The 15,002-nt window shown below is 33.3% G+C and overlaps 2 protein-coding genes across 7 annotated transcripts; one reads left to right on the forward strand and one right to left on the reverse strand.

The window, feature by feature from the left end:
• The first annotated feature begins 1,794 nt into the window (after positions 1-1,794).
• LOC109808245 (putative helicase MAGATAMA 3) lies at positions 1,795-7,040 on the forward strand. 3 transcript variants are annotated; one of them, XM_083074666.1, is made up of 8 exons: positions 1,795-2,096; positions 2,732-4,276; positions 4,369-4,693; positions 4,833-5,094; positions 5,168-5,384; positions 5,812-6,173; positions 6,345-6,579; positions 6,779-7,040. In XM_083074666.1, exons 2-7 carry the CDS (start codon positions 4,133-4,135, stop codon positions 6,535-6,537), a joined length of 1,503 nt encoding a protein of 500 aa, XP_082930792.1. In that variant the 5' UTR covers positions 1,795-2,096; positions 2,732-4,132; the 3' UTR covers positions 6,538-6,579; positions 6,779-7,040. The 3 variants fall into 3 exon arrangements, with proteins under 3 accessions (XP_082930792.1, XP_082930793.1, XP_082930794.1); XM_083074667.1 differs by having other exon boundaries at positions 6,345-6,538; XM_083074668.1 differs by lacking the exon at positions 1,795-2,096 and having other exon boundaries at positions 4,135-4,293.
• On the reverse strand, positions 6,226-14,267 carry LOC109808693 (Tetratricopeptide repeat (TPR)-like superfamily protein). Of its 4 annotated transcripts, XM_020371801.3 has the most exons (16): positions 14,170-14,267; positions 13,677-13,851; positions 13,541-13,595; positions 13,371-13,461; positions 13,192-13,297; positions 13,007-13,077; positions 12,792-12,861; positions 11,764-11,826; positions 11,616-11,687; positions 11,330-11,431; positions 10,799-10,873; positions 9,208-9,312; positions 8,761-8,877; positions 6,951-7,007; positions 6,786-6,869; positions 6,226-6,477 (listed from the first exon to the last, which is right to left on the reverse strand). In XM_020371801.3, exons 2-15 carry the CDS (start codon positions 13,770-13,772, stop codon positions 6,813-6,815), a joined length of 1,137 nt encoding a protein of 378 aa, XP_020227390.2. In that variant the 5' UTR covers positions 13,773-13,851; positions 14,170-14,267; the 3' UTR covers positions 6,226-6,477; positions 6,786-6,812. The 4 variants fall into 4 exon arrangements, with proteins under 4 accessions (XP_020227390.2, XP_020227388.2, XP_020227391.2 ...); XM_020371799.3 differs by lacking the exon at positions 14,170-14,267 and having other exon boundaries at positions 13,677-13,921; XM_020371802.3 differs by lacking the exon at positions 14,170-14,267 and having other exon boundaries at positions 6,226-6,495; positions 13,677-13,921.
• Between the last annotated feature and the right edge of the window lie 735 nt (positions 14,268-15,002).

Genomic DNA, 15,002 nt, shown 5'->3' on the forward strand with positions numbered 1-15,002 from the left:
ATTTTAAATTCTTATTTTTTTTTTGAAAATTTTTAAATTCTACTATTTTAAGAGATTTCACAAATTCTTGAATTTTAAATTCCTTGTAAATTCTCCATTTCACCTCAAGAAATTTGAAATTCATTTATTTTTAAATATAATAATGTATTAAATATATTCATCCTCTTAGTTATTGTACTACCTTGTAGGCCCAAAGCCAATTAAAATAAACTATTCTAATCAAACATATGCAAACGATTGTATTGGTAAGTGATTACCACTTACCAATTGACTTAGTCAAGATAAAAACCCTATAATTTAGCATCATAATTATATGTTTGGTAGTTAGGGTCAAAAGTATTATTTCAAGTTTGTTGGAAAATATCCCAAGAGAATATCATATATTAGTACACCCAAATACAACTATATAACCCCTCTCTTATGGTTAAGACCAAGCAGATTATTCACTTTAAATGCTATGATATTGAAAAATAATTATATCTTCTTTAGTGAATTTTTCATACTAGAACAATTATACTTTAGGGAGATAGTTGGAAAAAAATAACTTAAAAAAACTAAAATGACTAAACTTCTAAAAAAAATAATAAGTTAAAAAGACTGTTATGGAACAGAGAAGTTATAATTGAAGTTAATTTTTATATAATTTTTTACATCTTTGATAAAAAAAAATTATAAAAAAAAGAATCTCATTATAATCTGTCTAATAATAGATTTTAAGTAGTTTACATCAAATTTTGTATTTAGCTGCACACTCTTTAACACTTTATTTTTATTGTTCTCTCTATTATTAGTTGAAAAATTACAAAATTTGATAGGTCCTACTATTAAAGGGAGAGAGACTTATTAAATAAATTGTGAAATCCACAAGATTTATAATTTTTAATGAATTTCAACCAATAACAAAGGAAGTGTCAGAAATAAAGTGTTATATATCACTAACATTCATATATGTTCAAACATCATTGCCTTGTTAATCCAAAATAAATAAAGGGAAACCTTGCTTTAATTGTAAAACAACTCTAAAAAGTCTATAAAAAAAATGATCTTAAAGTTTTGTGCAATTGAGAAGTGCCTGGCCGTGTCAATGTACACCAAAAAAACGAGATTAAGGGTGTATTTTGAAACTAATTGAGCTCAACTGGAGTTAAAAAAAATTACATTTACAAATTTTTTATTTTTTTGTATTGGAACACATTATTTCCTTAAACTTAACTTTAAATTTTTATCTAATCATACACTAAATAATTATTCATTTGGCTCAAATGATAAATGAAAAAAAAAAACTTATCCACTTTTATTTTGGGTCTGATGAAGAATGCGATATGGTGCAGATGAAAGTCAACACTATAGATTAATGTTATATAGCATGCTTCACCTGCCGTTGCAGGACAGCTGCAGCAAGGAATTAGGATCATTGGAGTAAAATGAACGGTCATTTTGGGAATATGGTCTTACAATTACCAGGAAAATATATTATATTAAATTAAATTATGTACCGTTTGGCATTTCGAGATGAAATTAATGGCATAGCTGCTTCGTTTAATTCCTCATTAGCAATTACCAACAAGCAGCTCAATTTGGAAAAGTAAACGCAAAATGTGCATGTTATACGTGTTAGAATCAGAGTAGAAGATGGAAAGAAGATGTACCTTTCATTGAAAAAGCAAAAACCACCGAAAGGTGGCAGCTGTATGGCACCTAACAATACGTACCTTTCATTGAAAAAGAAACGTCAGAGAAGAAGATGCAAAGAAGATGTTTTAGTCAACTGAAAAGTATATGAATGCATTTCCTTCACTACTTAGTTTGTTTTCTTTTTTCTTTCACTTCATCTTCTAATGTGAGTACAAGCACGTTTAGCAACTGAAGTACGAAGCCATGCAAATGAAGACTGACTAAATGCATTTGTGAGAGATCCCTGCTTCTGGAAAATATAGATAAATATGCAGGATTCAACTCAACTGGGCATGTCGCAAACAAGGAAGATGGTGAGAAAAAATGACAAAAAAGAAGAGGTTCTAGGTAGAGGATTACTAGACCACGTGTTTTCTTGGTCTATCTCTGATATTCTTAATGAAAATCTCTATCAAAATCAGGTTCGATCACGGCACCCTTCAATACTTTCTTCTCCAGGCTTTGGAAATATTTTTAGATATATACAAGTGTACCTTTAGTGACATATAGCTATATATTGCAACGATCTCACAACCATACTATTTGATAGCATGCATGTGACTACATTTTAGTCAGTCACAATGCACATAAACTGTACAAGTAGCTAGACTTGTGAATGTGTTGGTTGTGAGATGCTTAACTTTTTATGGTGTATAGGCATACTACAAAAATGTTCTAAAATTGTGATTGTGCTTAACAAAGAACAGGGATTATATTAAAACCAGAATAAAGGGGGAATATTTTTTGTTGCTATCTTTTTTCGATCTTTCTTAGTAACTGCTTTGTACTCTTATTATGATATTTTAACTTAGATAGATGCCTATCTGCTCAAACACAAATCGTGATGTCCATAATAATAATTGCCTTACTTTTCTTGTTATATCTTCCAAACAATACTTTATAAATACCAAGTATCAAATAAAAAAATGTTTTAATATTTTAAAATTTATGTTTTCAATCCTTTAGTTTCTTCATTTAGTAATTAGGTGGGAAGATTTATAATTATTCATGGAAAAACTTGATCTTATCATAAGGCTTTTGAGTGTTTACTTAATAGGTGATGAAAATCCCGGAGACATATTCGTCGACGTCTATTTATTTGAGATCATTCATTTTACCGCTTGTTGAGGAAACGCATGCTGATTTGTTATCAAGCATAAGGACAGTGTCAAAGTCACCAATAAGTCAAATAAGCAGGATTAGAGAAACAAAGAATCATCAATCTCCGAGTGACCTTTTCTACCAAATTACTGTGTTGGAAAAGCGAGGAAGTGCATATGAGCCTGCAGTTGGAGACCTCATTGCTGTGACAAATGTACGACCAAAGCGAGCATGCGATCTTCTTCACTCTATCTCAACAACACTTCTCAGCTCGCAGAATGAGGGGATAAAACGAGAGTTGTATGGTTTTAAACATAATGAGAGGGAGGATGGATGCTTTTCAAGGCTGAGATTTGTAGGGCCCGCTAGTCCACCCGTTCCTCCACCATAGTATGATATTGTCCGCTTTTGGGCCCAAGCCCGCACGGTTTTGTTTTTGGGCTCCTTCCCAAAAGGCCTCATACTATGTGGAATGGTGGACACTTATAAACTAGCCAATGTTCATTCATTTTACCGATGTGGGACTTGGGATGAATCCCAACAAACCTCCCCTCAGACCAAGGACCACGTCTCGTGATCTCCTCCCCTCAAGCGATAATCCGTCACCATCTTGTACCGCCGTTAACTCTACGGGACACGCCGCCTGAACACCACAATATCAGGAAGACTTTCGACACAAGGCACCAAGTTCGAATCTCCATCGCGAGTCACCATCTTGTACCGCCGTTAACTCTACGGGACACGCCGCCTGAACACCACAATATCAGGAAGACTTTCGACACAAGGCACCAAGTTCGAATCTCCATCGCGAGGCACAACACTGAGGGTCTTCCCGCATCAAACCCAGACGAACCGTTGGCTCTGATACCACTTGTAGGGCCCGCTAGTCCACCCGTTCTCCACCTTCCCGCATCAAACCCAGACGAACCGTTGGCTCTGATACCACTTGTAGGGCCCGCTAGTCCACCCGTTCTCCACCTTCCCGCATCAAACCCAGACGAACCGTTGGCTCTGATACCACTTGTAGGGCCCGCTAGTCCACCCGTTCTCCACCATAGTATGATATTGTCCGCTTTTGGGCCCAAGCCCGCACGGTTTTGTTTTTGGGCTCCTTCCCAAAAGGCCTCATACTATGTGGAATGGTGGACACTTATAAACTAGCCAATGTTCCTTCATTTTACCGATGTGGGACTTGGGATGAATCCCAACAAGATTGGCTATAAAAGAGTGCCTTAATGTACTAAAGTTGCTTCCAAAGAAATTTTGTGTTGAAGGAACACTGAGAGACTTCTGCTTGGCAAATGCATGCTTGATCTTTTGTACTGTGTCAAGTTCAGCCAAGTTGCACTTAAAAGGAATGTCTCCAATTGAGTTATTGGTTATTGATGAAGCGGCACAGCTTAAAGAATGTGAAGCAACCATTCCTTTGCAGCTTCGTGGTGTACGCCACTCAATTCTCATAGGAGATGAAAGGCAACTTCCAGCAATGGTTCAAAGCAAGGTTTTAAATGTTATAAAGTACGCTGCGATTTTACTTTATTTAAATATTTTTTTATCATTGTTATTTATCACAAGTAGCTTTAACTTGTATAGATTTCTGAAAAAGCTGAATTTGGGAGAAGTCTGTTCGAAAGATTGGTACAGTTGGGCCTCCAGAAGCACCTTCTAAATGTGCAACACAGAATGCATCCATCAATTAGTTTGTTCCCTAATACGGAGTTTTATAATAGTGAAATTTTGGATGCTCAGAATGTGAAAGAGACAGGCTACGGCATAAGTTTGTTTCCTCAGATGATGTATAGTTCATATTCTTTCATAAATATGCCGCTCGGAAAAGAGGAATTCGATGACAATCATAGTCAGAGAAACATGATTGAGGCTTCCGTCGTGTCGGAAATAGTCAAACTCCTTCATGAAGGTACGTGAAATAGTTTATAGCATGAATGAAGTGTGGATACTTAATTATGTAACCTGCGTATACAAGATGGTGTGGTTTGATCACTGACTCGGTCATTTCTTGCTGTCTCAACCTTTGTTCTTTCATTTGATATTTAAAGAATATGTTAGGACAAATAAAAAGATAACGGTGGGTATTATATCGCCATACAAGGCCCAAGTATATGCCATTGAGGAAAAAGTGAAGAGACATATAGGAGTTTCACAGAATGGGGGCTTTGAAGTGAATGTTGGTTCAGTTGATGGGTTCCAAGGGGGCGAGGCAGATGTGATAATCATGTCAACAGTAAGGTGCAATAACAAGGGCTCTATTGGTTTTCTTTCCGACACACGGAGGGTGAATGTGGCATTGACACGTGCCAGGTACTTCAACCACTCAACCAACCAGTTTATGCAATTACCAACTGCTTCACTTTTGTCTTGTTTTACTCTGTAGGCATTGCCTTTGGATATTGGGGAGCGGAACAACGTTACTTAACAGTGAATCTGTTTGGAAGAAATTGGTCATAGATGCCAAAAAGCGCGGCTGTTTTTATAACGCTCAAGAAGACAAAAGCTTGGCAAAGGCTCTTTTATATTCTCTAATTGAGTTGAATGAAGTCAATGATTTGCAGAACGTGCATTCTTCATTGTTCAGCGATGCAATATGGAAGGTGAGCAGTGAGCTTGGATATCTATTTTCAATTAAATTAGAGAACTTCATGGCAATACCAAATAAGATGGGAATCATTTGATTTGTCAATGCTGATCAGCTGTGCCTTTATGACCGTAATGTCTATTATCGTGAAACACCTTTTTAGATTGTTTTCTGAATAACTACATTATTCATGTCCATGTTATAGTTTAACAAAACGTGATTTTCAATGGAGGGTGTATATATATATATATATTTAATTGATTTGTTGGCTGACTTAGATCTAGGATTCCCAGTCTTAAATTCCTTCCACGTTGCTCAGTACGTAGAAAGAATGTCAACATAGGTGTATTTTGGTAAAAAGACCTGCATTGCTATGATGGTTATCCAACCAAATTGCCTTTGTCTTAGTCTTTGTTTATTAAATTGTTGTTCTTTTGTTGTAGGTTCGTTTCAGTGATGAATTTTGGTACACCTTGAGAAGAGTTGGAAACAGGGAGACATGCGAACAAGTATTTTATATATTACAGAAGCTCTTGAATGGTTGGCGAGAGAATCACAAGAAGAAAATGTTTGTATATCAGGGGTTGTCCTCCCAACTTCTGGAGCAATATGAGGTTAATAGGTCGCTTAGTCTTTTCTGGACTGTGGATGTTATTCAGGAGAACTTGCACTGCATTCAGGTTATCATGGTCTGGGCTATTTTGCCTCATTCAGATATCTACAGTATAGCCAAACGCCTTGACATAGTGTATAGAAACTATACAACTCTTACAATAGACCAGTGCAAATACAAATGTGTCCAGGGGTAAGAAGCCATCGCATTTTGGTGTAAACTTGTTCTAGTAAATTGCGTAGAGTTAGGAAAAAATAATTGGTTCAGTTCTGTCATATATAGTCTCATTGTCGTCTACCATACAAATATAGATTCTACCTATGTCAGATATAGTCTCATTCTTAACTTTCAAATTGTTTATAGGAATGTTGTCATTCCAATGTGGTGGCCAGAGGAGGACTCATGCAAGTGTTCTGAAGTTGATGATGGGATGTTGTCCAAATCACTTGCTTGTCTCGAGATAGCAGATGACACCGAGGCAATGCCAAAAAATCCACTGTCGACGATGCAACAACTGAATCAATGGTTTCAGAAATTGTGGAGAGGCCGCAATTAAGGTTAATTTTTGAAGAATCGTGGAACACGAACAAAAGAAAGGGTCAAAGACTAACTTATTGCAGAGTTAAATATTAAACTATGAAATGTTCTATATGCTTAGTATTTTGTGAATTTCCCTAAATGTTTATGACTTCTTTAAAACATCAGAGAAATCATTGATTTTTTGCGTGAATCTGCAATATTTATTAAACAAGTGTTTTTGTCACCTAGTTAATTGCTTTGTTATATTTTCCTTACAGAACATACCTTCACGATTAATTTGGATACAAATTGTCATCTTGAATAACGGTCCACAAGTGCTTTTGCTTTATCTGGCGCAAAGAACCTAGCCTGCACAAAAAGGTGATCAGTGTTAAGAAATTGTGTACGATAAATCAATCATTGTTAACTAGTAATGATTCATAAACTTACTTGTATGAACATCCTTTCTGCATCACCAATATTTTTGTTTTCTTTCAGGATGATTCCCTTGAAAAATGAAAGGAAGTGTTATTTGATTAAGTAGCTTCTTTCATTACATGTCTTTTGTACCAAAATAGCATAATTGATGACAGAAATGTAATATCAAATTATCTGGGGGAAAAAATGGTAGAGAAGCATAAAAGTCATTGCGTTAACTGGCAAGTTCTAAAATAAGATTGTAATATATATTCAAAACAAATTTAAGTATAAAAATGGGATTTTGATTCAGAGCATAACTGACTTGAGACACTCAATTTAGGGGCCATCTAAATATACTGCCGAATTAAATCTTAGTGACAACGCAATATGAAATTCTTATCGCATTAGAATTCAGTTCACTAGGAGATTAAAGAAAGTTACATTAACTAGTCTTTTAAGTATAATTACACAATCAATTGATGGGTTTTAATTGGCCTTGTTTGGTCTTTTTTTTTTTCTTTTCAAAATTTATCCTATAAAACAAAATTCAAAACAATTTAGATTATTTATTAAAAAAAAAATCTGATTTTTGTTTTTCTTAATGCCTCCCCTAGATGAGCACAAGGATTTTTGAAAGATGCTTCCCTGTCTAACTAGAAGATTTGCGTATTTTAGTCTATTTGGCCCAATATCTTTAGAATTTAATTTATATGCTAGTGTAAATTTTTTTTACTAACACTCAATAATCATTTTACTTTTTACCATATCATTCTATTCATTAATATGATGTGGGCATAGGATGAATTCTTATTGAATGTTTGTGTAAAATCGTATATAAATTAAACTTAATTATGTATTAAAGATTTGTTAGGGTAAACTTCACCAAAAGTAATTCTAAGAGAGAAAAACAAGGAGAAAAATTAAATAAGTTTCTACGTTTGCTAAAATTAACTTAGAGCATCTAAAATGGAGTTGTTTATATGCAACTCTCATCCACTTTAAATGGATCTCACACTGTCATGTCACTCATAAGCAACTTAGATTACATTTTTATAATTTTTACTCTAATGAAAATTGCTTATAAGCACCTCCACTTTTTAATCACTCATACTTCATTTTTAATAAATTTTAAAATATTTAATTATTATAGTTGTTGGCATCATTGAAGGAAAGAAATATTAAATTATTTTTTTATTCTTAAGCAACCGTCTCTTATATAAGCAACGGTACTTAAATTTTAACAATTTGACCTGCCGTATTAGCATGCACGGTACTTAAATTTTAACAATTTGACCTGCCGTATTAGCATGCTCCAATGTAGATTTCTTATCAGCAATGAGAACTTAAACTTAAGAACCGGATAAGAACCTAACATTGGAGATGCTCTTATGCATACACTAATTTTAAAATTCCTCCCCTATTAGCTTCTCCAAAAAAAAAAATATTAACTCATGAATCAGCTAATTTTACTTATGGAGAAGCTTATATCTATTTTTTTTTTTCTTTCCCTATTTTTCTCTCCTAAAAGTGTGTCTAGAAAGATTTATCCAACGGGCCCTAGAACATATTTTATAAACATGTTTTTGAAAAACAAAATCCACATCACTTTTGCAATGTTAGCATTTGTTACCTATCATGATTTAATGGCCTAGTTAAAAGAAAGGAATTTGCTTGAACACAAATCCCAAAAAAAGGTAACAAATAGAAAAACTAAGAGTTCAGTAAATAATAAACTTGACAACCATATGTATTTTCCATAATGCTTGCTAATTATTTCTTCAATTAGATTTATAATGAACAAAAATGAGCATTTAGTAATTAAATGAGGGAAATTAGAAACCTTAGCCAAGTATCCACGAAAATCATTAGGGTGAGTAGATATGAGCTGATCATAAACAGCTACAGCATCACTGACATGGCCCCAATCTGAGTAGGCTTTCCCTAGAAGTAATTCAACCTGAGAATTGCATGAATAAATGTGGCTTAGGGTTCACAGAAGCGAAGTACCCAGGTGGGGGAGCTCTGATAAGTGTAATACCAACTTGAAATAAGTAAATAACTGAATATTAATTCTTATTACTTTTGTAAAGGGAGGGAGATTAGGAAAATACAGCCGACTAATTAATTCTAACATTTTAATTAGCTGAAAAAAATATGCTGAGTTGCTGTCCTAATTATAGAAATAAACTAATAAAGGAAACTAAATACAAGAAATACTTCTGAAATAAATCTGTAAAGAAATGGAAATAAGGAAATAAATATCTCAAGCTAGAACAGTGGAATTTACTTGGACCGGATCCAGATTCTGTGAATCTGAAGGTTTGCTATCAGAATTTTTGCTCAAGTTTTCAGAACTTGAATTCTCGCGATAGGCCAAAAGTAATTGAACAGCCTGTTGAATAAATAATAGAAAAATAAAATGTTAATTAATTCAACATACACCAGAACCACAAGGTGTCCAAATGAAAACCACCGTATTTTTGCACAATATAATGTTTGCTTTAAAGAAACATTTTTTGGTTCCATTTTATGATTTCTTTAATAATTAAAATATTGCACTATATTTTCTTTTTAAAGGTATGTACAGAAAATGGCAAAAACAACATTTGTGTAAATATAGTCCAACCGTGACTCAACAAAATTTTGTGTTGAGTTAGGGTTTCAAACGAATGGATTGGGTATATGTTGCATCGAATTATGATCCCTTAAAAATGCATTACAAAAAAAATCAATACATCATGACTCATTTTAAAACCATCCAACCCATCCATTAACCATTTTTATGGATATCCAACCCATTTAGAGTATGTTATATTTAATTTTAAAATTTTATAAAATAAAGTGCAAAATTCTTGTACACAAGGTCCCAAACATAATATAGTCCAAGATCCGTCCCTTAAAAAACCCATGCTCAACCAATGAACTTCAGACTACTTAACACAATGGATTACAAAATTATGTTGGATGGCCGTTATCAATGCAATAACAAATGGTGATTCAATCCAACCAATCCATTAATGATTATCTTTATAATCGGATGGATTGGTTGGATTTATATATGGATAGATAGGATGACTAGTGGATAAATGAATTGAGTTGTCGAATAAAAAGGAAAAACAAGATAGCACTTTTGTGATTATTAGGAAATACAAAAGTGAAAAAATAAAATGTTGTTTTGATAATCTTTTGTGCAAATCTTTGAAAAGAAGAAACAAAATGAAAATAAAGTGGTATATATGTCATTATTGGTGAAAACAAAATGAATCAAAAAAACATCTCCACAAACCCGAGGAACAAAAGGCATTTGAACCAGAATGGTCACATCATGAAACTGGGGCACTGTACACTAAAGCATAAGGTCAGATAAACAACTACACATTTTTTCTTTGGGAAGGGATTTCCTCCTAGGGAAAATAATTCTCTACTCTTGATAAAAAGCAATCAAACTTCTCATCTTGAAGAAGAAAAACAGTTACAGAAAATGTCAATTGACATCGCACATAGAGGAATTCCTGTATATTTTTACAAAGCATAATCAATGTTTATTGACATATAAGGACTAAGGACTTATCTTTCCAATGCATTAAACAAATTAATGTTTATGTGCAAATCATTGATCTAAGGAATAAGGAACAAAAAACTAACGTGAAGCAATCAACCTATATTTTGACCCAGTACTCCAGAAAGTTCCAAGTGTGAAATTAGTTATCTTCGATGGACAGACAGTAACTATCCCCAAAACCAGCATGAAAAAGTGTACTGGTTTGTACTTTGTAGAAGAACAAGTACAAATTAATCATCATCAAGCAAATTAATAGATTTAATTTGTGCAGCATATTCAATATTCATTGTAAGAATCCACCATCATGACAACAAACCTCCTCTGGCTTTTTGGCAGCAAGTAATGAATTGGAAAGGCCACGGAGAACTTCAAATTGGATATCTTTGGATACCTGTCAGAGATCAACCAAATTTATGGATAATGCCAGATGTAATTACTAAGTCTGCTATATTTGAGCGCTAAGAACGTGTAGCTATAGTATCTTCTGCCGCAAATTTCAAATTCTGGTTAAGTGGGTGTGGATATACATGTATTTACTAGTGCAACTAATAGGTGGACACAACATATATATTACGTTCATTAATATATATATATATATATATATATATATATATATATATAATTAAGCACATATTGTGAGAGGCAAGGAACAGAAAAGGAACAAAGGACCAGCAAATAAATCAGATCATAATTTTTCCCAAGTCCTAAAATAGTCATCTAGTTCCTGAATGGACAAAAGTCTTGTGATCCGTATTAGACATGAGCCGCAGCCTGCAAGCATATAGTTTTGATGGTGGTTTATGACATCCCTCCAAGAAAAATGTTGGAAAATGTTGAAAATACTGACCCTCACTGAGCTTCTATATGCCGCAACACTCCCTTCATAATCTTTGAGTTCGTACTTAACTTCTCCAAGCAGACGAAAAACATCAGCATCATTTGATTTTTCCTTGGAATAAAACCAACAAACTGTTCAGTTATTCAAAGATCAAATAGCTTGATATGCACAACATATTCGTTAAAGAGAGGAATTTTTTGGTCAATAAATATATAGCTACATGGATAGGAGATACCTTCCAATACATATAATATAACTGGAAAATTGCAGGGAATATCTATGGTCAAAACAATACCTTAGTCAAATCATCAAGTAGAGAAGCAGCTCTTGCATATTCCCCTAGTTCAGCCAAAGTTACTGCAGCTCCCTGAAAATCATTTAAAATGTATCTACATTCTACAAACAAAGAAATCAGAATAACAGAACTAGCATCCAAAACTTACTTCAAGAGCAGTTGGATCTCTTGGGGAATTGCTTAATGTTGCTTCAAATTCCTTGAGCCTACTCTGCCATATATCGCAAAGTATATTATAAATGATTCTGAAGTTTAGTCAAAATTTATAGAAAAGAATTTTAAAGGATTACATAAGATGGGAAAGGGTAACGGTGATAAATTTGAAATTGGATGAATAATTTACACATGATGAAAGTTAAATACTCCCTAATTTTGCTTGAAACTTAGCTTTTCTCATACCCTTTTATTGATCTTTCAATGGTTTTCTGTTTGATGTTTAATGATTGTGTTCAAAGGTTGCATTATCCAGGTTTAATTTATTGTTTTATTTGTAGAGAAATAAAGGTGCAGAATGGAGATAAACGATCATTTGTTAGGAGCTTGGAAGTGTTAAGAGAGAGCAAACTTGAAAATAGAAGAAAGGAATAGATTCTGTCCAGTGAATGTTTTAATGTGGAACTTCAAAAGTAGTTACTTGGTACAACTGGATACATTCTAAGTAGAAAGTGGCAACATTGGCTTGTGCTGGTCCATTGCATCCTCTCTCTATTAGCTATGGTTTCCTATTTCATTCCCCTTTTTATCCTTTTATACATACACCACCATAGTTACTATCAGGGTCCTATCTCTAGATAAATGGAAATTAGGATCCTAAAATCTGAGACAGCAATTCTTAAACAGAATCGATCACAATAACTACTGTTAATCTTGAAAAACATGTTATAAATTTCATCGTTGTGTTTGTGCATGTGCTTGCATGTGTTTATAGCAGAAGCTATTCAATGGTTACATTACCTGAAACAAAAACTGATTAGCCTTTTAATAGAATATCATGTTACAGTAAACATATTTAAATTCCCACCTTTCCACCAGTCCATGAAAATAAATAATATTAATTCAGAGAACATTTGCCTCACAAGGAAAGAAAGTAAGACTACAAGACTGAAAAATAATTAGGAAGAACATTAGTCCCAGACTGATTGCCAGAAGATAATAATAATTGGGTGGAAATCATACCTGAAGAGTAGCTTTATCCTCCTCGGACAACTTATTATTGACCACAGCACTCTCTTCAGTGGGACTAACACTGCAAGATATCCCAATTTAAACTGTACCCAAAACTAAAGGAAAATTAAATGAACATGATGTGGGAAGATATGAATAGCGTTCATAATCAACAGCAGCACAGAGCATAAACATGACTGTGGTTATTAAATGTGCATCACGCATACCTTCCTGATGGAAGAAAATCTCCAAAAGCAAAAACCAGACCGAAGACTACTACCGCTGCCCCTATTCCAATCTGTATCACGATGGTTACATTTCATGCATGGAGTTTTAATATAATAAAAAATAAATAAATAAATAAATAAGAGAGAGAGGCATTTATTTATGTGGTAGAAAGGAACAGTTGTACCTTAGTACCAAAGCCAATTGTCTTATTGTCGGATGAAATGGGTGCATCATAGTCAATTGCTCCAAATTCTTTTTCCTCCTCTGCCTTCTTCTGCTCGAGTGCTGACCTGAGTAGAGTGCAAAAAGAAGAATTGAAGATTGTTGGGTTTTATTTTGATTAGAAAGCAGGAAAAGGTGTACCTTTTGACTGCTTTTAGGCGTTCCTCAAAGTCAACATCCAAAAACTGGTTCCTAGATTTGCCGTCAACTTGTGAACTTAAACGGGGTGCCTCTGCCCATATTATATCATATCATATGAAATGGATTGAATTTGTGAATATGGGTTTGCAGAATTAATTGGACATACTTACGAGAAGATAGAGGGCGAGAGTGTTTAGTTGTTGATCCCTTGTCAGATTTGTTGGTCTGAAATAGAAAGAGAAAGAGAAATGAATAATGAAAATGAATTTGGAGAGCATTAAGAAACGGATACCTAACCAAACCAACCTTAATCCTGTTTTCTCCAAAACCACGGCCTTGCTTTGAATTTGAATCGGAGCAATTTATTTGAAACAAAAACAAAGCGCCGCTCCTGATTGACATTGCATTCCACAGAGTTGGCTTTTTTTTCCCTTTCCTTGCGCAGCAACAGTAGTGATAAGGTTGCGTCACATATCAGTTACTATAATAATAGCCAAGAACAAGGTAAAGAGGACAATTCTTTCATTTTTTGGTAGAGCATAATGTCAAACCAATTTTTCACCTTCTCATTATATTTAAGATACGTAAATAAATAGACAGGAATGAGTCATGAAAATAACTAGAAAATCATTGTATACTACAAATATATATATATATATATATATATATATATATAGTTTTTTAAAATTTTAGATATATATTTTTTTTTAATTTAAGACCAATTTAATCAGATAGTCCAGTTAGAGCAAAAATAATAGGAAGTAGAACATAATTCAAGTCTCAAAAGACGATATCGAACCAGAGGAAGTGAGTCGGATCCATATCAAGGCTCTACTTGTACTTGCTTAGAGTGAGTAATTGTTACATGGGACGGGACAATTCCTCCATCTTTCCATTCGAGGCTGCAAAGAAAGAAGAAAGAATAAATAAAAGTGAAAGTTGAATTGAAGTATAACCAAATCATTGAGAGCAATCGTTCAAGGAGAAGCACGATCATGTACCCGTAGCACTCTATTTTTCCTAACCATGCATTATTTTTCTGTCAATTTTTCAAATTCAAATCTATATAAACACAGATACTAATTCAAAATTACAAAATTCTCTCACATCCTATTTAATAAAATTTTCAATTAATTTTAACTAACAAAAATATATTATTAGCGCTTCTCTCTCACAAATTACTTCATTTACTTTACGTCATGATCAAACTATTACAATAACATATAATTTACTTGTGGAGATAAAAGAGCTTCTATTCAAGTATGCTACTTCCTCGCCTGAATTTTAATATTTTGCGAGAATAGTCTCTAATTCTTGGTATTCTGGAAAAAAAAATGAAATTAACTCTATAAATTAGTTGTTATTTTATATAATAGTTCATATATATTAAAATAAAATAATACAATAGTTAAATATTTTTATATTTGTTTGAAGATTATGTATACTTAATTTTAGATAAATTATACGTTTATAGTTAAATAATGTTATAATCAACATTCAATTATATATATATATATACACTATACTTACTATACGTTTAAATTGAACTTGGTTAATAAAATGATAATAATTTTTAAATTTTGTAAAAAATAAGTGTTTGTTTTATATATTAAATCAGAACTTTCAATTGAC

The sequence above is a fragment of the Cajanus cajan genome, chromosome 5, assembly GCF_000230855.2.
Source record: "Cajanus cajan strain Asha chromosome 5, NIPB_CcT2T_4, whole genome shotgun sequence".
Taxonomy (NCBI): domain Eukaryota; kingdom Viridiplantae; phylum Streptophyta; class Magnoliopsida; order Fabales; family Fabaceae; genus Cajanus; species Cajanus cajan.

Excerpts from the sequence above, each read along its gene's own strand:
- LOC109808245 (XM_083074666.1), top strand. The coding sequence starts at position 4,133 with ATGTCTCCAATTGAGTTATTGGTTATTGATGAAGCGGCACAGCTTAAA. Across the intron at positions 4,694-4,832 it reads AGTCAAACTCCTTCATGAAG|AATATGTTAGGACAAATAAA; the intron begins GTACGTGAAATA and ends TGATATTTAAAG. Across the intron at positions 5,385-5,811 it reads TCAGCGATGCAATATGGAAG|GTTCGTTTCAGTGATGAATT; the intron begins GTGAGCAGTGAG and ends CTTTTGTTGTAG.
- LOC109808693 (XM_020371801.3), bottom strand. The coding sequence starts at position 13,772 with ATGTCAATCAGGAGCGGCGCTTTGTTTTTGTTTCAAATAAATTGCTCC. Across the intron at positions 13,596-13,676 it reads TTGGAGAAAACAGGATTAAG|ACCAACAAATCTGACAAGGG; the intron begins GTTGGTTTGGTT and ends TTTCTATTTCAG. Across the intron at positions 11,432-11,615 it reads TACTTGATGATTTGACTAAG|GAAAAATCAAATGATGCTGA; the intron begins GTATTGTTTTGA and ends TTTTATTCCAAG.